This window comes from Pseudophryne corroboree, chromosome 5 (assembly GCF_028390025.1).
Source record: "Pseudophryne corroboree isolate aPseCor3 chromosome 5, aPseCor3.hap2, whole genome shotgun sequence".
Classification (NCBI taxonomy): Eukaryota; Metazoa; Chordata; class Amphibia; order Anura; family Myobatrachidae; genus Pseudophryne; species Pseudophryne corroboree.
In genome coordinates, this window is record NC_086448.1 from 8,754,116 (window position 1) to 8,780,561 (window position 26,446).

Sequence of the window (26,446 nt, forward strand, 5' to 3'; positions counted from 1 at the left end):
ACCACCCGTGAATCCTGGTTAAGCGAATTAAGGGCTCCATCCACAAATCCCACATGCCTAGCGGAATCGCTCTGTTTTAGCTCCTCCTTCAATGTCTCCAACTTCTTCTGCAAAAGCCTGATGAGGGGAATGACCTGACTCAGGCTGGCAGTGTCTGAACTGACTTCACGTGTGGCAAGTTCAAAGGGTTGCAGAACCTTGCACAACTTTGAAATCATTCTCCACTGCGCTTGAGTCAGGTGCATTCCCCCTCCTTTGCCTATATCGTAGGTAGCTGTATAGGCTTGAATGGCCTTTTGCTGCTCCTCCATCCTCTGAAGCATATAGAGGGTTGAATTCCACCTCGTTACCACCTTGTCAGGAATCGACTTACCACAGCTGCATCTGTCCGTCGGTGCGGACTCCGTCCGGGGTTCCTACGTCTCGCTGTCGCTGGTCTCCCTGTCGCCGGATGCCATCCTGGGCCTAGGAACGCTCCTGTTGTCAGCGGGCGTACATGCACGCCGCGTTCCCGCCGGGCCGCGGCATGGGCGCCGCCATGACAGCTTTCCTCAGACTGCCGCATCAGCCAATCCGGAGCTTGGCCGCACCTCCTCGTTTCCCTTCCAGCCAATGCCTGCAGACCGGGGGGTATATCAGGAGCAGCAGGGTGAGTCAGTCCTTGTCCTGGACTTTGTGTCACTCCTATGACCTGTGTCTCTGGCTCCGTTCTCCAGTTCCTCCGTTTACCTGCTTTGCCTTCCAGTTTGTTCCTGTTCTACCGTGGAACCACAAGCACCAGAGACCCTTGCACTTGAGTTCTAGCTTCACACCTTTACCAGCTACAGTGTGCTCCAGCCCTCTGCAGTAGAGACTCTCCTCCAGGTGCATCTCGTCATCTACACCTGTTCATCAGCCTGCAAGCTGCCAGTGTTATTCAAACTGCACTGAGAACTTTAATACTTGTCTCCTGCAATTGCTACCAGGTTTGCTATTCCCACCAACATCTCTGCTGGCTTCACGGTCCAACAACTATCGGTTCCCATACCGACACATCGATCCCCTGATCGATTGAACTTACCATACAGACTTTGCCATAGACTCTCAGCTTCCACGCTGCATATTCACAATTGCATTTGTTTCTGTTGTTATCAAGTATTCCTGCTGCAATATTGTTGAAAGCCTATTGTTTAATAAACAACATTGCGCACATGCGCAGGAATCCAATCCGGCCTCCTCACTTCTTCCATCCTACCTCCACTGACCCACTAGCGCCCCCTCCGGGAACACAAACTAAACAGAACCTGACAGTAAGTCCAGGACCGATGGACTCGGATGGTGGTCAGAATGTGGGGTCAGGGGCCTTACAAAATCTGGTCTCCCGCTTGGATGGTCAAGAGGCTGCGCAGCAGCAGATGTTCCAGTTCCTGCAAGGAATGTCCTCCCGTCTCGATACACTACAACAATCTCTGCCCAGTGCTCTTGTTTCTTCAGTTCCGGTCACCCCTGCACCTGCAAGTGCAGCGGGTTCTCCTTCACCGGCTGCATCAACTCCAGTGTCACGCTTGCACCTGCCCGTGCCCTGCAAATATGATGGCAGCCCTAAGCTATGTCACGGGTTTCTTAATCAATGTGAAATCCAGTTTGAGTTGTTATCACACAATTTCCCCACGCCAAGATCCAAGGTTGCCTACATCATATCACTGCTCTCTGGATCAGATTTGAGTTGGGTGTCTCCTCTGTGGGAACGTGCCGACCCTCTTATGAATAACTATACCGAATTTGTGTCAACCTTCAGACGCATCTTTGATGAACCAGGTTGCGCAACATCAGCTTCTGCAGATCTTATCCAACTTCGTCAAGGTACCCGTAGCATGGGTCAATACGTCATCCAGTTCCAGACGTTAGCCGCAGAGATTCAATGGAATAACCAAGCACTGGTAGCAGCCTTCTGGCATGGACTCTCTGATCGGATTAAAGATGAACTAGCCACCCGTGACATTCCTGAGCAATTATCAGAGTTAATTTCTTTGTGTATCAAGTTGGACTCTCGCATTCGCGAACGCAACAGTGAGCATGCTCTTAGTGAGCCTCGCAAGACAAGAATGGTAGCTCCGACACAATTTCAGCCTCCACCTTCTGACGAGCCTATGCAAATTAATAGGTCCCGCTTAACCCCTGAGGAGTGGTCAAGAAGACTTCGAGAGAGACTGTGTCTTTATTGTGCGGCTACAGGTCACCAAATTAATTCTTGTACAGCGCGTTCGGGAAACGCTATATCCTGACTTGTAAAGGAGGAGTCAAGTTGGGATCTTCTAGACAAGCTCCTTCAAACCAAGACCTTATCCTTCCTGTGACTTTAGAGACTAGGGCTGGATTCCAGTCTGTAACTGCATTAGTGGACTGTGGAGCTGCTGGAAACTTCATTACTCAAGCTGCAGTTGATAAGTTCCGTCCACCTGTCTGCGAACTCACATATCCAGCCTACATCACTGCAGTGGATGGTAGCCGAATTTCCAAGGGTAACATCTCTCATCAAACCAAGCCAGTGGTGCTGGGAGTCGGGTTCCTGCATTCTGAATTAATTGAGTTCCTAGTCATCCCTCAGGCAACCCAGGAGGTCGTTTTGGGTATGCCCTGGCTCCAGCTACATAATCCGCAGATTGACTGGTCCATGTTACAACTGACTTCTTGGGGTTCACACTGCCATCAGTCCTGCCTAGCCCAAGTTCGTCCTGTGAGGTCTTCAGAAGTTAAAGTTCAGTCAAGTCTTCCTGTGGCCTACCAAGATTTATCTATCGTCTTCAGCGAAAAGGCCGCCGATGTCCTGCCACCCCATAGAGAGTGGGATTGCCCCACCGATCTCATTCCCGGCAAGAAGCCACCTAGAGGGCGTACTTATCCGTTATCCGTACCTGAAACCGAGGCAATGAGTGAGTACATCAGGGAGAATTTACAGAAAGGATTCATCCGCCCTTCGTCTTTACCCACTGGAGCGGGTTTTTTCTTTGTTAATAAGAAAGATGGAGGATTACGTCCATGCATCGATTACCGGGGGCTCAATGATATTACCGTCAAAAACAGCTATCCATTACCTCTCATCACTGAATTATTTGACAGAGTCAAGGGAGCCCGCATCTTCACCAAGTTAGATCTCCGCGGTGCCTACAATCTCATCAGGATCCGAAGTGGTGATGAATGGAAAACTGCCTTTAATACTCGGGATGGTCATTACGAGTACCTAGTAATGCCATTCGGGTTGAGCAATGCCCCAGCAGTGTTCCAGCACTTTGTTAACGAAATCTTCCGTGATGTTCTGTACAAATATCTCGTAGTCTACCTGGATGATATCCTTATCTTCTCTCAAGATCTCTCCTCACATCGCCTACAAGTTTGTGAGGTCCTCCGACGTCTTCGTGAGAACCGTCTCTACGGCAAGTTGTCTAAATGTACCTTCGAAGTTTCTTCCATACCCTTCCTAGGGTATATAATTTCTGGATCGGATCTCCAGATGGACCCGACAAAATTAGAAGCTATTGCCAATTGGTCTATTCCGAGTACTCTCAAGTCCATTCAGCGATTCCTGGGATCCGCTAATTATTATAGGAAGTTCATCAGAGGATTCTCAACTCGCATTGCTCCTATTACCAGCCTAACTCGAAAGGGGGAAGATCATTCCAACTGGTCAGAAGATGCCTTGGCTGCATTTCAGAAAATCAAGCAGGCTTTCATGACCGCCCCAGTTCTGTCACAACCAGACGTTAATAAGCCATTCGAGTTGGAGGTAGATGCTTCTACAGTGGGAGTCAGAGCTGTTCTCTCCCAAGTGGGGGTTGATGGAAAGATTCACCCTTGTGGGTTCTTCTCTCGCAAATTCCTTCCTGTGGAAGTTAATTACTCCATCTGTGACCAAGAACTACTGGCGATCAAGCTGGCTCTTGAGGAGTGGAGGTATCTCCTGGAAGGAGCAAAGTTCCCATTTAACATCTATATGGATCACAAGAACCTCCTCTACCTAAAGGCAGCCCAGTGTCTTAATCCTCGCCAGTCCCGGTGGGCAATGTTCTTCTCTCGTTTCAACTTTAAGCTTCATTTCCGTCCAGGTTCTCAGAATACCAAGGCTGATGCTCTGTCTCATTCTATGGAATCCGAAGAGGAGATTTCCGATCCAGTTTCGCATTCCATTCTGAATCCAGTTGTGTTTGCTTTGTCTCAAGTTACTCCTTTTCCGCCTCCTGGCAAGATTTTTGTTTCTCCTGAGCTTCGTTCCAAGTTACTGTCTTGGGCTCATCAGTCTAAGTTCACTGGGCATCCTGGTGTCCTAAAGACTTTCAAGTTCCTGTCTGAAACTTACTGGTGGCCGAAAATGAAGGTCGACATCAAGGACTTCGTGGCGTCCTGCCCCAAGTGTGTTCAACACAAGACTCCCCGTCAGTCTCCGGCAGGTCAGTTACAGCCGTTATCAGTACCCAGCCATCCCTGGTCACTACTGTCCATGGACTTTATCTCTGATCTTCCCTCCTCTCAAGGATTCAATACCATCTGGGTAGTTGTCGACAGGTTTACCAAAATGGCCCATTTTGTTCCACTCCAAGGTCTTCCTTCTGCTCCGAAACTTGCTCAAGTCTTCCTACGGGAGATCTTTCGTTTACATGGACTGCCTACTGAAATTATATCTGACCGTGGAGTTCAGTTCGTGGCAAGATTTTGGAGAGCCCTTTGTTCTGCCCTGCAAGTCAACCTTAAGTTTTCGTCAGCCTACCACCCTCAGACGAATGGACAGACGGAAAGGGTGAATCAAGATTTAGAGACCTTCTTGAGACTTTATGTTTCATCTTCCCAAGATGACTGGGTAGACCTGCTTCCGTGGGCTGAATTCGCTCACAACTTTCGCTATCATAGTGCCACGGAAACCACTCCATTCTTTGCTGTATATGGACAACATCCTCGTGTCCCAGATTTCCAAGACCTTCCTAACATCGATGTTCCTGCAGCCACTTCTGTTCTAAGTCAGTTTTCATCAACTTGGAAGAAAATTCATGTTTCCCTTAAAAAGGCTTCAAATCGATACAAGTTCTTTGCCGACCGCAAAAGACGTGCAGTTACCAGCCAAAAACCTAAAGATAAGGTTTGGCTTTCCACTCGGAATCTTCGTCTCACAGTGCCGTCGATGAAGTTTGCACCACGCTTCATTGGTCCTTTTCCCATTGACAAAGTCATCAGTCCTGTGGCCTACAAGATCAAATTGCCTCCTTCTTTATGAATACCTAATGCCTTTCATGTCTTTCTCCTCAGACCTTTGATCCTGAATCGTTTCCAAAGAGCTATTCCAGTTGGTCTCAAAATACGAACCCAGTGGGGCATTGAGTTCGAAATAGAGAAGGTTCTGGATTCCCGTTGCCAGTACGGTCGTCTGCAATATCTCATCGACTGGTCCGGTTATGGTCCTGAGGAGAGGAGTTGGGTAAATGCTACAGATGTCCATGCTCCAAGGTTGGTCCATGTTTTCCACAGAACTCATTCTTCCAAGCCACGTGGGTGTTCGGTGCCCACCCGTAAAGGAGGGGGTACTGTCAGGAATCGACTTACCACAGCTGCATCTGTCCATCGGTGCGGACTCCGTCCGGGGTTCCTACGTCTCGCTGTCGCTGGTCTCCCTGTCGCCGGATGCCATCCTGGGCCTAGGAACGCTCCTGTTGTCAGCGGGCGTGCATGCACGCCGCGTTCCCGCCGGGCCGCGGCATGGGCGCCGCCATGACAGCTTTCCTCAGACTGCCGCATCAGCCAATCCGGAGCTTGGACGCACCTCCTCGTTTCCCTTCCAGCCAATGCCTGCAGACCGGGGGGTATATCAGGAGCAGCAGGGTGAGTCAGTCCTTGTCCTGGACTTCGTGTCACTCCTATGACCTGTGTCTCTGGCTCCGTTCTCCAGTTCCTCCGTTTACCTGCTTTGCCTTCCAGTTTGTTCCTGTACTACCGTGGAACCACAAGCACCAGCAACCCTTGCACTTGAGTTCTAGCTTCACACCTTTACCAGCTACAGTGTTCTCCAGCCCTCTGCAGTAGAGACTCTCCTCCAGGTGCATCTCGTCATCTACACCTGTTCATCAGCCTGCAAGCTGCCAGTGTTATTCAAACTGCACTGAGAACTTTAACACTTGTCTCCTGCAATTGCTACCAGATTTGCTATTCCCACCAACATCTCTGCTGGCTCCACGGTCCAACAACTATCGTTTCCCATACTGACACATCGATCCCCTGATCGATTGAACTTACCATACAGACTTTGCCATAGACTCTCAGCTTCCACGCTGCATATTCACAATTGCATTTGTTTCTGTTGTTATCAAGTATTCCTGCTGCCATATTGTTTAAAGCCTATTGTTTAATAAACAACATTGCGCACATGCGCAGGAATCCAATCCGGCCTTCTCACTTCTTCCATCCTACCTCCACTGACCCACTAGTGCCCCCTCCGGGAACACAAACTAAACAGAACCTGACACACCTCTTGCTTCAGATGATGGCGGGGCAGGTTCAGGAGTGTTTGCTGGTGCTCCAGTCTTTGGCACGCGGTGGCTGAATGCCGAAAGTGGCCCGCAATTCTTCGGGCCACCGACAGCATCTCTTGCACGCCCCTGTCGTTTTTTAAATAAATCTGCACCACCAAATTCAATGTATGTACAAAACATGGGACGTGCTGGAATTTGCCCACATGTAATGCACGCACAATATTGGTAGCATTGTCCGATGTCACAAATCCCCAGGAGAGTCCAATTGGGGTAAGCCATTCTGCGATGATGTTCCTCAGTTTCTGTAAGAGGTTGACAGCTGTGTGCCTCTTATGGAAAGCAGTGATACAAAGCGTAGCCTGCCTAGGAATGAGTTGGCATTTGCGAGATGCTGCTACTGGTGCCGCCGCTGCTGTTCTTGCTGTGGGAGGCAATACATCTACCCAGTGGGCTGTCACAGTCATATAGTCCTGAGTCTGCCCTGCTCCACTTGTCCACATGTCCATGGTTAAGTGGACATTGGGTACAACTGCATTTTTTAGGACACTGGTGACTCGTTTTCTGAGGTCTGTGTACATTCTCGGTATCGCCTGCCTAGAGAAGTGGAACCTAGATGGTATTTGGTACCACGGACACACTAACTCAATAAATTGTCTTATTCCCCGTGAATTAACGGTGGAAACCGGACACACGTTTAACACCACTCAGGCTGCCAAGGCCTGAGTTATCTGCTTTGCAGCAGGATGACTGCTATGATATTTCATCTTCCTCGCAAAGGACTGTTGGACAGTCAATTGCTTACTGGAAGTAGTACAAATGGTCTTCCGACTTCCCCTCTGGGATGACGATCGACTCCCAGCAGCAACAACAGCAGCGCCAGCAGCAGTAGGCGTTACACTCAAGGATGCATCGGAGGAATCCCAGGCAGGAGAGAACTCGTCAGACTTGCCAGTGACATGGCCTGCAGGACTATTGGCTTTCCTGTCTAAGGAGGAAATTGACACTGAGAGAGTTGGTGGTGTGGTTTGCAGGAGCTTGGTTACAAGAGAAAGGGATTTAGTTGTCAGTGGACTGCTTCCGCTGTCACCCAAAGTTTTTGAACTTGTCAATGACTTCTGATGAATGCGCTCCAGGTGACATATAAGGGATGATGTTCCTAAGTGGTTAACGTCCTTACCCCTACTTATTACAGCTTGACAAAGGCAACACACGGCTTTACACCTGTTGTCCGCATTTGTGTTAAAATAATTCCACACCGAAGAGGTGATTTTTTTTTGTAATTTGACCAGGCATGACAATGGCAATATTCGTCCCACGGACAACAGGTGTCTCCCCGGGTGCCTGACTTAAACAAACCACCTCACCATCAGAATCCTCCTTGTCAATTTCCTCCTCAGCGCCAGCAACACCCATATCCTCATCCTGGTGTACTTCAACAGTGACATCTTCAATTTGACTATCAGGAACTGGACTGCGGGTGCTCCTTCCAGCACTTTCAGGGGGCGTGCAAATGGTGGAAGGCGCCACCTCTTCCCGTCCAGTGTTGGGAAGGTCAGGCATCGCAACCGACACAATTGGACTCTCCTTGGGGATTTGCGAATTAGAAGAACGTACAGTTCTTTGCTGTGCTTTTGCCAGCTTAAGTCTTTTCATTTTGCTAGCGGGAGGATGAGTGCTTCCATCCTCATGTGAAGCTGAACCACTAGCCATGAACATAGGACAGGGCCTCAGCCGTTCCTGGCCACTCCGTGTCGTAAATGGCATATTGGCAAGTATACGCTTCTCATCAGACGCTTTTAATTTTGATTTTTGGGTTATTTTACTGAACTTTTGTTTTTTTTAATTTTACATGCTCTCTACTATGACATTGGGCATCAGCCTTGGCAGACGACGTTGATGGCATTTCATCATCTCGGCCATGACTAGTGGCAGCTGCTTCAGCACGAGGTGGAAGTGGATCTTGATCTTTCCCTATTTTACCCTCCACATTTTTGTTCTCCATTTTTTAATGTGTGGAATTATATGCCAGTAATATATATCAATAGCAATGGCCTACTGTACCGTACTGCTATATATATACTGGTGGTCACAGCAAAATTCTGCACTGTCCTCCTACTATATACTGCGCACAACTAAAATGCAGCACAGGTATGGATGGATAGTATACCTGATGACACAGAGGTAGAGCAGTGGACTACTGTACCGTACTGCTATATATATACTGGTGGTCACAGCAAAATTCAGCACTGTCCTCCTACTATATACTGAGCACAACTTAAATGCAGCACAGGTATGGATGCATAGTATACTTGATGGATGACACAGAGGTAGAGCAGTGGACTACTGTACCATACTGCTATATATATATACTAGTGGTCACAGCAAAATTCTGCACTGTCCTCCTACTATACACTGCACACAACTAAAATGCAGCACAGGTATGGATGGATAGTATACTTGACGACACAGAGTTAGAGCAGTGGACTACTGTACCGTACTGCTATATATATACTGGGGGTCACAGCAAAATTCGGCACTGTCCTCCTACCATATACTGCGCACAACTAAAATGCAGCACAGGTATGGATGGATAGTATACTTGACGACACAAAGGTAGAGCAGTGGACTACTGTACCATACTGCTATATATATACTGGTGTTAACCGCAAAATTCTGCACTGTCCTCCTACTATATACTGCGAACAACTAAAATGCAGCACAGGTATGGATTAGTGATGAGTGGGTTCGGTTCCTCGGAATCCGAACCCCCCCGAACTTCACCCATTTTACATGGATCCAAGGCATACTCGGATACTCCAGTATTGCTCGATGAACCCGAGCGTGCCCGAATGTCATCATCCTGCTGTCGGATTCTCACGAGATTCGGATTCTATATAAGGAGCCGCGCGTCGCCGCCATTTTTCACTCGTGCATTGGAAATGATAGTGAGAGGACGTGGCTGGCGTCCTCTCACTTTGTTTCATAACTTTCAGGGGGTTGCAAATATCTTTATTCTGGGGACCAGCAGTATTATAGGAGGAGTACAGTGCAGAGTTTTGCTGACCAGTGACCACCAGTATTATACGTTCTCTGCCTGAAAAACGCTCCATATCTGTGCTCAGTGTGCTGCATATATCTGTGCTCACACTGCTTTATTGTGGGGACTGGGGACCAGCAGTATTATATAGGAGGAGTACAGTGCAGAGTTTTGCTGACCAGTGACCACCAGTATTATACGTTCTCTGCCTGAAAAACGCTCCATATCTGTGCTCAGTGTGCTGCATATATCTGTGCTCACACTGCTTTATTGTGGGGACTGGGGACCAGCAGTATTATATAGGAGGAGTACAGTGCAGAGTTTTGCTGACCAGTGACCACCAGTATTATACGTTCTCTGCCTGAAAAACGCTCCATATCTGTGCTCAGTGTGCTGCATATATCTGTGCTCACACTGCTTTATTGTGGGGACTGGGGACCAGCAGTATTATATAGGAGGAGTACAGTGCAGAGTTTTGCTGACCAGTGACCACCAGTATTATACGTTCTCTGCCTGAAAAACGCTCCATATCTGTGCTGCATTGTAGTATATAGTAGGAGTACAGTGCATAATTTTGCTGACCACCAGTATATAATATATAGGAGTACGGTACAGAAGGCCACTGCTCTACCTACCTCTGTGTCGTCAAGTATACTATCCATCCATACCTGTGGTGCATTTCAGTTTTGCACAGTTTGCTGACCACCAGTATATAATATATAGCAGTACGGTACAGTAGGCCACTGCTCTACCTACCTCTGTGTCGTCAAGTATACTACCCATCCATACCTGTGGTGCATTTCAGTTTTGCACAGTTTACTGACCACCAGTATATAATATATAGCAGTACGGTACAGTAGGCCACTGCTCTACCTACCTCTGTGTCGTCAAGTATACTATCCATCCATACCTGTGGTGCATTTCAGTTTTGCAGTTTGCTGACCACCAGTATATAATATATAGCAGTACGGTACAGTAGGCCACTGCTATACCTACCTCTGTGTCGTCAAGTATACTATCCATCCATACCTGTGGTGCATTTCAGTTTTGCACAGTTTGCTGACCACCAGTATATAATATATAGCAGTACGGTACAGTAGGCCACTGCTCTACCTACCTCTGTGTCGTCAAGTATACTATCCATCCATACCTGTGGTGCATTTCAGTTTTGCACAGTTTGCTGACCACCAGTATATAATATATAGCAGTACGGTACAGTAGGCCACTGCTCTACCTACCTCTGTGTCGTCAAGTATACTATCCATCCATACCTGTGGTGCATTTCAGTTGTGCGCAGTATATATAGTAGTAGGCCATTGCTATTCATACTGGCATATAATTCCACACATTAAAAAATGTAGAACAAAAATGTGGAGGGTAAAATAGGGAAAGATCAAGATCCACTTCCACCTCGTGCTGAAGCTGCTGCCACTAGTCATGGCCGAGACGATGAAATGCCATCAACGTTGTCTGCCAAGGCCGATGCCCAATGTCATAGTAGAGAGCATGTAAAATCCAAAACCCAAAAGTTCATTAAAATGACCCAAAAATCAAAATTAAAAGCGACCGAGGAGAAGCGTAAACTTGCCAATATGCCATTTACGACACGGAGTGGCAAGGAACGGCTGAGGCCCTGGCCTATGTTCATGGCTAGTGGTTCAGCTTCACATGAGGATGGAAGCACTCATCCTCTCGCTAGAAAAATGAAAAGACTTAAGCTGGCAAAAGCACAGCAAAGAACTGTGCGTTCTTCTAAATCACAAATCCCCAATGAGAGTCCAATTGTGTCGGCTACGATGCCTGACCTTCCCAACACTGGACGGGAAGAGGTGGCACCTTCCACCATTTGCACGCCCCCTGCAAGTGCTGGAAGGAGCACCCGCAGTCCAATTCCTGATAGTCAAATTGAAGATGTCACTGTTGAAGTAAACCAGGATGAGGATATGGGTGTTGCTGGCGCTGAGGAGGAAATTGACAAGGAGGATTCTGATGGTGAGGTGGTTTGTTTAAGTCAGGCACCCGGGGAGACACCTGTTGTCTGTGGGACGAATATGGCCATTGACATGCCTGGTCAAATTACAAAAAAAATCAGCTCTTCGGTGTGGAATTATTTTAACACAAATGCGGACAACAGGTGTCAAGCCGTGTGTTGCCTTTGTCAAGCTGTAATAAGTAGGGGTAAGGATGTTAACCACCTCGGAACATCCTCCCTTATACGTCACCTGCAGCGCATTCATCATAAGTCAGTGACAAGTTCAAAAACTTTGGGTGACAGCGGAAGCAGTCCACTGACCACTAAATCCCTTACTCTTGTAACCAAGCTCCTGCAAACCACACCACCAACTCCCTCAGTGTCAATTTCCTCCTTACACAGGAAAGCCAATAGTCCTGCAGGCCATGTCACTGGCAAGTCTGACGAGTCCTCTCCTGCCTGGGATTCCTCCGATGCATCCTTGAGTGTAACGCCTACTGGTGCTGGCGCTGCTGTTGTTGCTGCTGGGAGTCGATCGTCATCCCAGAGGGGAAGTCGGAAGACCACTTGTACTACTTCCAGTAAGCAATTGACTGTCCAACAGTCCTTTGCGAGGAAGATGAAATATCATAGCAGTCATCCTGCTGCAAAGTGGATAACTCAGGCCTTGGCAGCCTTGGCGGTGAGAAACGTGTTTCCGTTATCCACCGTTAAATCACAGGCAACTACATACTTGATTGAGGTACTGTGTCCCTGGTACCAAATACCATCTAGGTTCCATTTCTCTAGGCAGGAGATAACGAAAATGTACACAGACCTCAGAAAAAGAGTCACCAGTGTCCTAAAAAATGCAGTTGTACCCAATGTCCACTTAACCACGGACATGTGGACAAGTGGAGCAGGGCAGACTCAGGACTATATGACTGTGACAGCCCACTGGGTAGATGTATTGCCTCCCGCAGCAAGAACAGCAGCGGCGGCACCAGTAGCAGCATCTCGCAAATGCAAACTCGTTCCTAGGCAGGCTACGCTTTGTATTACCGCTTTCCAGAAGAGGCACATAGCTGACAACCTCTTACGGAAACTGAGGAACATCATCGCAGAATGGCTTACCCCAAATGGACTCTCCTGGGGATTTGTGACATCGGACAACGCCAGCAATATTGTGCGTGCATTACATCTGGGCAAATTCCAGCACGTCCCATGTTTTGCACATACATTGAATTTGGTGGTGCAGAATTATTAAAAAAACGACAGGGGTGTGCAAGAGATGCTGTCGTGGCCCGAAGAATTGCGGGCCACTTTCGGCATTCAGCCACCGCGTGCCGAAGACTGGAGCACCAGCAAACAGTCCTGAACCTGCCCTGCCATCATCTGAAGCAAGAGGTGGTAACGAGGTGGAATTCAACCCTCTATATGCTTCAGAGGATGGAGGAGCAGCAAAAGGCCATTCAAGCCTATACATCTGCCTACGATATAGGCAAAGGAGGGGGAATGCACCTGACTCAAGCGCAGTGGAGAATGATTTCAACGTTGTGCAAGGTTCTGCAACCCTTTGAACTTGCCACACGTGAAGTCAGTTCAGACACTGCCAGCCTGAGTCAGGTCATTCCCCTCATCAGGCTTTTGCAGAAGAAGCTGGAGACATTGAAGGAGGAGCTAAACAGAGCGATTCCGTTAGGCATGTGGGACTTGTGGATGGAGCCCTTAATTCACTTAACCAGGATTCACGGGTGGTCAATCTGTTGAAATCAGAGCACTACATTTTGGCCACCGTGCTCGATCCTAGATTTATAACCTACGTTTGATCTCTCTTTCTGGCAGACACAAGTCTGCAGAGGTTCAAAGACCTGCTGGTGAGAAAATTGTCAAGTCAAGCGGAACGTGACCCGTCAACAGCTTCTCCTTCACATTCTCCTGCAACTGGGGGTGCGAGGAAAAGGCTAAGAATTCCGAGCCCACCCGCTGGCGGTGATGCAGGGCAGTCTGGACCGAGTGCTGACATCTGGTCCGGACTGAAGGACCTGCCAACGATTACTGACATGTCGTCTACTGTCACTGCATATGATTCTCTCACTATTGAAAGAATGGTGGAGGATTATATGAGTGACCGCATCCAAGTAGGCACGTCAGACAGTCCGTACGTATACTGGCAGGAAAAAGAGGCAATTTGGAGGCCCTTGCAGAAACTGGCTTTATTTTACCTAAGTTGCCCACCCTCCAGTGTGTACTCCGAAAGAGTGTTTAGTGCAGCCGCTCACCTTGTCAGCAATCGGCGTACGAGGTTACTTCCAGAAAATGTGGAGAAGATGATGTTCATCAAAATGAATTATAATCAATTCCTCCGTGGAGACATTCACCAGCAATTGCCTCCAGAGAGTACACAGGGACCTGAGATGGTGGATTCCAGTGGGGACGAATTAATAATCTGTGAGGAGGGGGATGTACAAAGTGAAAGGGGTGAGGAATCGGACGATGAGCAGGAGGTGGACATCTTGCCTCTGTAGAGCCAGTTTGTGCAAGGAGAGACTGATTGCTTCTTATTTGGTGGGGGCCCAAACCAACCAGTCATTTCAGTCACAGTTGTGTGGCAGACCCTGTCGCTGAAATTATGGGTTTGTTAAAGTGTGCATGTCCTGTTTTTACAACATAAGGGTGGGTGGGAGGGCCCAAGGACAATTCCATCTTACACCTCTTTTTTCTTTCATTTTTCTTTGCATCATGTGCTGTTTGGGGACTATTTTTTTGAAGTGCCATCCTGCCTGACACTGCAGTGCCACTCCTAGATGGGCCAGGTGTTTGTGTCGGCCACTTGTGTCGCTTAGCTTAGCCATCCAGCGACCTTGGTGCACATCTTTTTTTCTTTGCATCATGTGCTGTTTTGGGACTATTTTTTGAAGTGCCATCCTGTTTGACACTGCAGTGCCACTTCTAGATGGGCCAGGTGTTTGTGTCGGCCACTTGGGTCGCTTAGCTTAGCCATCCAGCGACCTTGGTGCACCTCTTTTTTTCTTTGCATCATGTGCAGTTTGGGGAGTATTTTTTAAATCCGCCATCCTGTCTGACACTGCAGTGCCACTCCTAGATGGACCAGGTGTTTGTGCCGGCCACTTGGGTTGCTTAGTTTAGTCATCCAGCGACCTCGGTGCAAATTTTAGGACTAAAAATAATATTGTGAGGTGTGAGGTGTTCAGAATAGACTGGAAATGAGTGGAAATTATGGTTATTGAGGTTAATAATACTATGGGATCAAAATGACCCCCAAATTCTATGATTTAAGCTGTTTTTGAGGGTTTTTTGTAAAAAAACACCCGAATCCAAAACACACCCGAATCCGACAAAAAAATTTCAGGGAGGTTTTGCCAAAACGCGTCCGAATCCAAAACACGGCCGCGGAACCGAATCCAAAACCAAAACACAAAACCCGAAAAATTTCCTGTGCACATCTCTAATTTTTACAGGGTTTGCCCTGTGTGGTGTAGGGGTACGCTCTCCTGTGTCGCATATTGTGTTATTTAACTCCAGAAAAATAATGGAGAACAAAAATTTGGAAGATAAAATAGGGAAAGCTCAAGAACCACTATCTCCTAGTGCTGAAGCTGCTGCAACTAGTCATGACATAGACGATGAAATGCCATCAACGTCGTCTGCTACGGCCGATGCCCAATGTGATAGTAGAGGGCATATCAAATCCAAAAAATAAAAGTTCAGTAAAATGACACACACACAAAAAAATTCAAATGGTCTGAGGAGAAACGTAAACTTGCCAATATGCCATTTACGACACGGAGTGGCAAGGAACGGCTAAGGCCCTGGCCTATGTTCATGACTAGTGGTTCAGCTTCACATGATGATGGAATCCTTCATACTCCCGCTAGAAAAATGAAGAGTTAAGCTGGCAAAAGCACAGCAAAGATCTGTGCATTCTAATATGGAATCACAAATCTGCAAGGAGTGTCCAAGTGTGTCGGCGGTTGCGATGCCTGACCTTCCCAACACTGGACTGGAAGAGTTGGCTCCTTCCACCATTTGCACGCCCTCTGCAAGTGCTGGAAGGAGCACCCACAGTCCAGTTCCTGATATTCAAATTGAAGAAGTTACTGTTGAAGTACACCAGGATGAGGATATGGGTGTTGCTGGCGCTGAGGAGGAAGATGACGATGAGGATTCTGATGGTGATGTGGTTTGTTTAAATCATGCACCGGGATAGACACCTGTTGCCTGTGGGATGAGTAAGCCCATTGTGATGCCTGTGAAAAATTCCAAAAAAGCCATCTCTTTGTTGTAGAATTATTTCTCCACAAATCCGGACAACAGGTGTCAAGCCATGTGTTGCCTCTGTCAATCTGTAATAGGTAGAGTTAAGGATGTTAACCACCTAGGAACATCCTCCCTTATACGTCACCTGCTGCGCATTCATCAGAAGTCAGTGTCAGTTGTGAAACTTTGGGTAAGAGCGTAAGCAGTCCACTGACACCTAAATCCCTTCTTGTACCCAAGCTCCTGCAAGCCACACCACCAACTCCCTCAACAGCAACTTCCTCCTCAGTCAGGAACGTCAGTAGTCCTGCAGGCCATGTCACTGGCAAGACTGAGGAGTCCTCTCCTAACCAGGATTCCTCCAGAGGATCCTTGAGTGGTACACCTATTGTTTCTGTTTCTGTTGCTGCCACTGCTGTTGCTGCTGGGAGTCAATCATCATTCCAGAGGGGAAGTTGGAAAACCACTTATACAACTTCAACTAAGCAATTGACTGTCCAACAGTCCTTTGTGAGGAAGTTGAAATATGACAGCAGTCATTCTGTTGCAAAGCGGATAACTGAGGCCTTGACAGCTACTGTATGTTGGTGTTAGACGTGCGTCCGGTATCCGCCATTAGTTCAGTTGGACTTCGAGAATTGTTTGAGGTAGTGTGTCCCCGGTACCAAATCCCATCTAGGTTCCACTTCACTAGGCAAGCGATACCAAGAATGTACAGACATTAGAAAAAGGGTCCTCAGTGTCTTAAAAAATGCAGTTGTAGCCACTGTCTATTTACCCACGGACATGTGTACAAGTGGAACAGGGCAGACTAAGGACTATATGACTGTGACAGCCTATTGGGAAGATGTATTGCTTCCCGGAGCAACAACAGCAGCAGCGGCACCAGTAGCAGCATCTCGCAAAACCAAACTCATTTCTAGGCAGGCTGCGCTATGTATCACCGCTTTCCATAAGAGTCACACCACTGACAACCTCTTACGGAAGCTGAGGGACATCCTTGTACAATGGCTTACCCCAATTAGACTCTCCTGGGGATTTGTGATATCGGACAGCGCCACCAATATTGTGAGTGCATTACATCTGGGCAAATTCCAGCACGTCCCATGTTTTGCACATACAATTCATTTGGTGGTGCAGAATTTTTTGAAAAATGACAGGGCGTGCAGGAGATGCTGTCGGTGGCCCGAAAAATTGCGGGCCACTTTCCACATTCAGCCACCGCGTGCTGAAGACTGGAGTGCCAGCAAACACTCCTAAACCTGCCCTGTCATCACCTGAAGCAAGTGGTGGTAATGAGGTGGAATACAACACTCTATATGCTTCAGAGGATGGAGGAGCAGCAAAAGGCCATTCAAGCCTATACATCCACCTATGATATAGGCAAAGGAGGGGTAATGCACCTGGCTCAAGCGCAGTGGAGAATGATTTCCGTCTTGTGCAAGGTTCTGCAACTTTTTGAACTCGCCACACGTAAAGTCAGTTTAGATACTGCCAGCTTGAGTCAGGTCATTCCCCTCATCAGGCTTTTGCAGAAGCAGCTGGATAAATTGAAGGAGGAGATAAGAGGGAGTGATTCCGAACGGAGGGGGGGACTTGTGGATGGAGCCCTTCATTCAATTTGCCATGATTCACGGGTGGTCAATCTGTTGAAATCAGAGCACTACATTTTGGCAACCGTGCTCGATCCTAGGTTTAAAGCTTTTGTTGTATCTCTCTTTCCAGCAGATACAAGTCTGCAGAGGTTCAAAGACCTTCTGGTAAGAAAATTGTCAACTTAAGCGGAATGTGACCTGTCAACAGCTACTCCTTCTTTTTCTCCTACAACTGGGGCTGAAGGATAAGATTTCCTAGCCCACCCGCTGGCAGTGTTGTAGGGCAGTCCAGAGTGAGTGCCGACATCTGGTCCGGACTGAAGGACCTGCCAATGATTACTGACATGTCTACTGTCACTGCATATGATTCTGTCACCATTGAAAGAATGGTGGAGGATTATATGAGCATACAAGTAGGCACGTCAGACAGGCCGTATGTATACAGGCAGGAAAAAGAGGCAATTTGGATGCCCTTGCACAAACCTGGCTTTATTTTACCTAAGTTTCCCACCCTCCAGAGTGTACTCCGAAAGAGTGTTTAGTGCAGCCAGTAACCTTGTCAGCGATCGGCGTAGGAGGTTACTTCCACAAAATGTGGAGAAGATGATGTTCATCAAAATGAATTATCAATTTCATCGGGAAGAACTTAACCAGCAATTGCCTCCATAAAGTACACAGGGACCTGAGATGGTGGATTCCAGTGGGGATGAATTAATAATCTGTGAGGAGGGGGATGTACACAGTGAAAGGGGTGAGGAATCGGAGGATGAGGAGAAGGTGGACATCTTGCCTCTGTAGAGCCAGTTTGTGCAAGGAGAGATTGATTGCTTCTTTTTTGGTGTGGGTCCAAACAAACCAGTCATTTGAGCCACAGTTGTGTGGCAGACCCTGTCGCTGAAATGATGGGTTTGTTAAAGTGTGCATGTCCTGTTTATACAACATAAGGGTGGGTGGTAGGGCCCAAGGACAATTCCATCTTGCACCTCTTTTTTCTCTTTGCATCATGTGCTGTTTGGGGACTAGTTATTTAAAGTGCCATCCTGTCTAGCACTGCCGTACAACTCCACGGGTACTGCCATAAAAGTCCAGTCCAGTAGTGGTGTCTTGTGCTGCAGCAGGCCAGTGGTGGTGTCCTGTGCTGTATATTATTTACTCCAAATAAAAAAAATATACATTACTTATATTATTATCTAAATAATTTTTACAGGGTTTGCCCTGTGTGGTTTAGGGGTACGCTCTCCTGTGCCACCAATATTGTGCGTGTATTACATCTGGGCAAATTCCAGCACGTCCATGTTGTTTATGCCGCACACTTGTGTCGCTTAGCTTAGTCATCCAGCTACCTCATTGCACCTCTTTTTCTTCTTTGCATCATGTGCTGTTTGTGGCCTATTTTTAAATCTGCCATCCTGTCTGCCACTGTTGTGCCACTCCTAGATGGGCCAGGTGTTTGTTCCGCACACTTGTGTCGCTTAGCTTAGTCATTCAGCCACCTCGGTGCAACCTTTTGGCCTAAAAACAATATTGTGAGGTGTTCAGAATAGACTGGAAATGTGTAGAAATGAATGTTATTGAAGATAGTAATACCGTAGGATCAAAATTACCCCCAAATTATGTGAATTTAGCTGTTTTTATGTTTTTTTTTAAAAATCGTCCGGATCCAAAACACAAAAGGGTGGTTTTGGCAAAACCAATCTAGATCCAACACTCGAGCGTGGAACCAGAACCAAAACACAGAACACAAAAAGTGCCTGCCGCACATCTCTAGTTCCTAATGATTAGTTCTTGTAGGGGGCCACTATCTGAGCAGTTGAAGGGGGTGATGTTGATTGTTCGTTTATGGTGTTTCTTGTCGGGGGTTATGGCACGTTGGCTGACGGTGTGTACTGTATGGTCCGCTGTCGTGCCTAGGTTGGTCTGGAGAGGTGCTCGTGCACCCAAGGCTTTGGAGCTTGCGCTCCGTAAGTTTTCTTTGGTGGTATCTGTATTTGTTCAGTCCATTGGTGGTTGGTTGTCGGGCATAGTTTCCTAGGTGCTGTTATGTCTCGGTTTTTATTCAGCCCGTCGGAATGCATCTTAATTGCTTGGGGCTTGGATTGTTTATCAAGAATTTGTTGTCATTTTAGATTGACTTAGGTTTTTGGTGGCGTGGCAGGGCCTCTGGAATCTGTCTGTGGTTGGAGAGCGCTGCAGTGTCAGTGGCCTACTGTGGCACAAGATGTCGTTGTGGGGCATCTCCCCTCTGATTGCTTGTCGACTTTGTCCTGCTCAGTGTGAGGGACCTGGACGCCCAGGCCCGGCTCTACCCGCTCAGCAGAGTCTGCAAAGCAGGTAGGCGCCGGGCATGAGAGGCGCTTTCCCTGCTCTCTCTGTGAACCTGCTGCTGACGGATGTCACTGCGCCTTGTCAGACTGTATGACAGGCAGCAGCGTCGGATGGCAGCATGAAGCTCCAATTCACCTACTGCTCTTCCCACCCCTTCCTCCCTCCCTCACAGTAGCACACACAGGAGGAGCTTCACTAACAGCCTGAAACTCCGTCGTCCGCACCACGGGCTGTCAGAAGTATCCCCTCTCTGATGCTGTCTGTCCCTTTCTGGGTGAATCTTTCTCCCTGCAGTGATCTCAGGTTTCTGGGCCCCCCCCCTCTACTAGAGATGAGCGGGTTCGGTTTCTCTGAATCCGAACCCGCCAGAACTTCATGTTTTTTTTCACGGGTCCGAGCGACTCGGATCTTCCCGCCTTGCTCGGTTAACCCGAGCGCGCCCGAACGTCATCAAGACGCTGTCGGATTCTCGCGAGGCTCGGATTCTATCGCGACACCCGGATTCTATATAAGGAGCCGCGCGTCGCCGCCATTTTCACACGTGCGTTGAGATTGATAGGGAGAGGACGTGGCTGGCGTCCTCTCCGTTTAGAATTAGAATAGATTAGAGAGACACTTGATTTACTAATTTTGGGGAGCATTAGGAGTACTCAGTAGTGTACAGTGCAGAGTTTTGCTGATAGTGACCAGTGACCACCACTTTTATTTATAATCCGTTCTCTGCCTGAAAAAAGCGATACACAGCACACAGTGACTCAGTCACATACCATATCTGTGTGCACTGCTCAGGCTCAGGCCAGTGTGCTGCATCATCTATATATATTATATATCTGTCTGACTGCTCAGCTCACACAGCTTATAATTGTGGGGGAGACTGGGGAGCACTACTGCAGTGCCAGTTATAGGTTATAGCAGGAGCCAGGAGTACATAATATTATATTAAAATTAAACAGTGCACACTTTTGCTGCAGGAGTGCCACTGCCAGTGTGACTAGTGACCAGTGACCTGACCACCAGTATATAATATTAGTAGTATACTATCTCTTTATCAACCAGTCTATATTAGCAGCAGACACAGTACAGTGCGGTAGTTCACGGCTGTGGCTACCTCTGTGTCGGCACTCGGCAGCCCGTCCATAATTGTATATACCAGTGACCTAACCGTGGTTTTTTTTTCTTTCTTTATACATACATACTAGTTACGAGTATACTATCTTTTTATCAACCAGTCTATATATTAGCAGCAGACACAGTACAGTGCGGTAGTTCACGGCTGTGGCTACCTCTGTGTCGGCACTCGGCAGCCCGTCCATAATTGTATATACCACCTAACCGTGGTTTTTTTTTTCTTTCTTTATACATACATACTAGTTACGAGTATACTATCTCTTTATCAACCAGTCTATATATTAGCAGCAGACACAGTACAGTGCGGTAGTTCACGGCTGTGGCTACCTCTGTGTCGGCACTCGGCAGCCCGTCCATAATTGTATATACCACCTAACCGTGGTTTTTTTTTCTTTCTTTATACATACATACTAGTTACGAGTATACTATCTCTTTATCAACCAGTCTATATATTAGCAGCAGACACAGTACAGTGCGATAGTTCACGGCTGTGGCTACCTCTGTGTCGGCACTCGGCAGCCCGTCCATAATTGTATATACCACCTAACCGTGGTTTTTTTTTCTTTCTTTATACATACATACTAGTTACGAGTATACTATCTCTTTATCAACCAGTCTATATATTAGCAGCAGACACAGTACAGTGCGGTAGTTCACGGCTGTGGCTACCTCTGTGTCGGCACTCGGCAGCCCGTCCATAATTGTATATACCACCTAACCGTGGTTTTTTTTTCTTTCTTTATACATACATACTAGTTACGAGTATACTATCTCTTTATCAACCAGTCTATATATTAGCAGCAGACACAGTACAGTGCGGTAGTTCACGGCTGTGGCTACCTCTGTGTCGGCACTCGGCAGCCCGTCCATAATTGTATACTAGTATCCAATCCATCCATCTCCATTGTTTACCTGAGGTGCCTTTTAGTTTTGCCTATTAAAATATGGAGAATATGGAGAATTGTCAGCAATCGGCGTACGAGGTTACATCCAGAAAATGTGGAGAAGATGATGTTCATTAAAATGAATTATAATCAATTCCTCAGCGGAGACATTGACCAGCAGCAATAGCCTCCACAAAGTACACAGGGAGCTGAGATGGTGGATTCCAGTGGGGACGAATTGATAATCTGTGAGGAGGGGGATGTACACGGTGATATATCGGATGGTGAAGATGAGGTGGACATCTTGCCTCTGTAGAGCCAGTTTGTGCAAGGAGAGATTAATTGCTTCTTTTTTGGGGGGGGTCCAAACCAACCCGTCATATCAGTCACAGTCGTGTGGCAGACCCTGTCACTGAAATGATGGGTTGGTTAAAGTGTGCATGTCCTGTTTTGTTTATACAACATAAGGGTGGGTGGGAGGGCCCAAGGACAATTCCATCTTGCACCTCTTTTTTCTTTTCTTTTTCTTTGCATCATGTGCTGATTGGGGAGGGTTTTTGGAAGGGACATCCTGCGTGACACTGCAGTGCCACTCCTAGATGGGCCCGGTGTTTGTGTCGGCCACTAGGGTCGCTAATCTTACTCACACAGTCAGCTACCTCATTGCGCCTCTTTTTTTCTTTGCGTCATGTGCTGTTTGGGGAGGGTTTTTTGGAAGGGACATCCTGCGTGACACTGCAGTGCCACTCCTAGATGGGCCCGGTGTTTGTGTCGGCCACTAGGGTCGCTAATCTTACTCACACAGTCAGCTACCTCATTGCGCCTCTTTTTTTCTTTGCGTCATGTGCTGTTTGGGGAGGGTTTTTTGGAAGGGACATCCTGCGTGACACTGCAGTGCCACTCCTAGATGTGCCCGGTGTTTGTGTCGGCCACTAGGGTCGCTAATCTTACTCACACAGCTACCTCATTGCGCCTCTTTTTTCTTTGCGTCATGTGCTGTTTGGGGAGGGTTTTTTGGAAGGGCCATCCTGCGTGACACTGCAGTGCCACTCCTAGATGGGCCCGGTGTTTGTGTCGGCCACTAGGGTCGCTAATCTTACTCACACAGCTACCTCATTGCGCCTCTTTTTTTCTTTGCGTCATGTGCTGTTTGGGGAGGGTTTTTTGGAAGGGACATCCTGCGTGACACTGCAGTGCCACTCCTAGATGGGCCCGGTGTTTGTGTCGGCCACTAGGGTCGCTAATCTTACTCACACAGTCAGCTACCTCATTGCGCCTCTTTTTTTCTTTGTGTCATGTGCTGTTTGGGGAGGGTTTTTTGGAAGGGCCATCCTGCGTGACACTGCAGTGCCACTCCTAGATGGGCCCGGTGTTTGTGTCGGCCACTAGGGTCGCTAATCTTACTCACACAGCTACCGCCTTGCGCCTCTTTTTTTCTTTGCGTCATGTGCTGTTTGGGGAGGGTTTTTTGGAAGGGCCATCCTGCGTGACACTGCAGTGCCACTCCTAGATGGGCCCGGTGTTTGTGTCGGCCACTAGGGTCGCTAATCTTACTCACACAGCTACCTCATTGCGCCTCTTTTTTTCTTTGCGTCATGTGCTGTTTGGGGAGGGTTTTTTGGAAGGGACATCCTGCGTGACACTGCAGTGCCACTCCTAGATGGGCCCGGTGTTTGTGTCGGCCACTAGGGTCGCTTATCTTACTCACACAGCGACCTCGGTGCAAATTTTAGGACTAAAAATAATATTGTGAGGTGTGAGGTATTCAGAATAGACTGAAAATGAGTGTAAATTATGGTTTTTGAGGTTAATAATACTTTGGGATCAAAATGACCCCCAAATTCTATGATTTAAGCTGTTTTTTAGTGTTTTTGGAAAAAAACACCCGAATCCAAAACACACCCGAATCCGACAAAAAAAATTCGGTGAGGTTTTGCCAAAACGCGTTCGAACCCAAAACACGGCCGCGGAACCGAACCCAAAACCAAAACACAAAACCCGAAAAATTTCAGGCGCTCATCTCTACCCTCTACATGCTGAAGCACAGGAGCGGTCTGTGTTCAGGGCAGCCTGACACTCACAACACTGAGTTTAACTCTTTGAAAAGCCTGTTTTCTACAGTGATTGCCAGTCACTGCCTCCTAAATGTGAGCTGCAGCTCCCGTACTAATAGATCAGGGGGCTGTGACAGACTCCCTTAGCCCGCCTTCCCTAGCTCACCTCCGATGGCGCTAGGCTGCGGCGTGAATGAGACCATGTGAAGAGGAGCCAGCAACGCACCTAGGAGACCGCACCCACGCAGACGCTGATAGGAAACATCAGGGACACACGAGGCAAGTGGAGGTTGGTATTTATTATGTATATAGGCGCCACTGTGACCATGGACATGTGTACAAGCGGCACTGCTATCATAGGCATTATTATGTGTATAAGCAGCATTGATACCGTGGGCATGTATATAAGCAGCACTGCCATCATACGCATTATTATGTGTATAAGCGGCCCTGATACTATGGGCATGTGTATATGCGGCACTGCTGTCATGGGCTTTATTATGTGTATAAGCGGTACTGCTACCCTGGGCATTAATATGTGAATAATGTCTCCGTGGGTATGTGTATAAGTGGCACTGATATTGTGTGGCCACGCCCCTTCCTTGTGATACCACACCTGTTTTTTGCAGTGTGTGCCTTCAGCGTGCAACTGCTCCTTTAGACAGTATGGGGGTTAGGGCATTGTAGTGTTGCAGAGGGCGCTAAACACCTTATTATCGGCCCTGGCACGACTAATGGGAGGAGAGTAGGTGGCGAGGGAAATGAGTTCCACAACCTCTTCAGGACCTGAAGAAGGGGCACTACTGTGTGTTGTAAAGTGGTGTAATATGGATCAAGAGCACTGTATGCGGTGTAACGTGAACTAGATTGTGCTACTGTCACAGTACTGTGTCGTAACGTAAACTGTGTGGCGTAACGTAACTCTGTGGCGTAACGTAAATTAGGGGTTCAATTGTGTGGGCACACCCCTTCCTCGTGAAACCACAACCCATTTTGCTGCATTCACCTTCGGTGCGCACTGTCCCTCTCTTAAGTATGGGAGAGAGGGCGCAAATTTACAGTTTGAAGGGAGGCGCCAAACACCCTAGCACCGGCCCTGTGGACGCCCATTGTGCGGGAACATTTCAGTATTGGCCAGGAGGTGTAGTGAGTCCCCGCGAGGCTGGTGCATCATTGCAGGGGGAACGTGACACGTCACCAAGGGCCCGACCCAATAGTCAAGGCTAGAACTGAGATTGCAGCATCTCCTGACCACCTTCACCTCGTAGGTCAATCACATTTTAAATAAATAGCTGTGACCTTTAAGCCAAGCCGTTTATGTGTCAGTGTCAATTATATGTGTCTGTGTCATTTAATTTAGTTATAAGTTAAGCGTTATGGTCAAAAGGGTAACGGTATTGGGTTGGTTATGTTAAGTACCTACTTCACTGAGAAAATAAAGGCTAATGGTCAAAAAGCTTTAATGGTGTTTAGGAATATTCCTATGGAGCTCTTAATATATACGGAAACAATTCAGAGAATCCATACAGTAACCAAAGCGCCTTACCGTGTCCACCGCTGTAGTGATGAATAACCGCACTGTATGGACGCCCACTAAACACCTCGGAATGTTTTATCAACGTGTCTCTGATAACCTCATAGCCACAGAGAACCACAACAGGCTCCATTCCTTTCCATATAGTAAATACTGGACCGTACTTCTTACGTAGCTGCAAACAAAGCAAAAGTTACTGTAGAACATGTACAATAATATCCTGCAAATATACATCCAATATCTGTAACTAATAGAGGAAAGGAAAAGGCTGCATATGCTAATGCTGGGGATAGACCATGCAACATGATTACTATATACTGTGATCAGTCACTAGCCATACACCCACTCTGACCCTGCATCCATCCAACCCCATCTATTACTGCCTGTCACTAGCCATACACCCACTCTGACCCTGCATCTATCTCACCCCATCTATTACTGCCTGTCACTAGCCATAGCACCCACTCCAACCCTGCATCCATCTCACCCCATCTATTACTGCCTGTCACTAGCCATAGCACCCACTCCTACCCTGCATCCATCTCACCCCATCTATTACTGCCTGTCACTAGCCATAGCACCCACTCCTACACTGCATCCATCTCACCCCATCTATTACTGCCTGTCACTAGCCATAGCACCCACTCCTACCCTGCATCCATCTCACCCCATCTATTACTGCCTGTCACTAGCCATAGCACCCACTCCTACCCTGCATCCATCTCACCCCATCTATTACTGCCTGTCACTAGCCATATCACCCACTCCTACCCTGCATCCATCTCACCCCATCTATTACTGCCTGTCAATAGCCATAGCACCAACTCTTTCCCTGCATCCATCTCACCCCATCTATTACTGCCTGTCACTAGCCATAGCACCCACTCCCACCCTGCATCCATCTCACCCCATCTATTACTACCTGTCACTAGACATAGCACCCACTCCTACCCTGCATCCTTCTCACCCCATCTATTACTGCCTGTCACTAGCCATAGCACCCACTCCTACCCTGCATCCATCTCACCCCATCTATTACTGCCTGTCACTAGCCATATCACCCACTCCTACCCTGCATCCATCTCACCCCATCTATTACTGCCTGTCACTAGCCATAGCACCCACTCCTACCCTGCATCCATCTCACCCCATCTATTACTGCCTGT

General features: G+C 47.7%; 1 protein-coding gene across 2 annotated transcripts in view; it reads right to left on the reverse strand.

The window, feature by feature from the left end:
- The window catches only part of LOC134927080 (cytochrome P450 2B4-like), a 535,854-nt gene that overhangs the window by 459,038 nt on the left and 50,370 nt on the right, over nucleotides 1-26,446 (reverse strand). The window contains exon 2 of one of the 2 annotated variants that reach the window (XM_063921078.1): nucleotides 25,293-25,455. The exons of the other annotated variant lie outside the window; for it this stretch is intronic. Within the exon in view, the coding sequence (XP_063777148.1) occupies nucleotides 25,293-25,413 (121 nt within the window). The 5' untranslated portion in view covers nucleotides 25,414-25,455. The remainder of the gene's footprint in view (nucleotides 1-25,292; nucleotides 25,456-26,446) is intronic. 2 annotated transcript variants of the gene reach the window in all.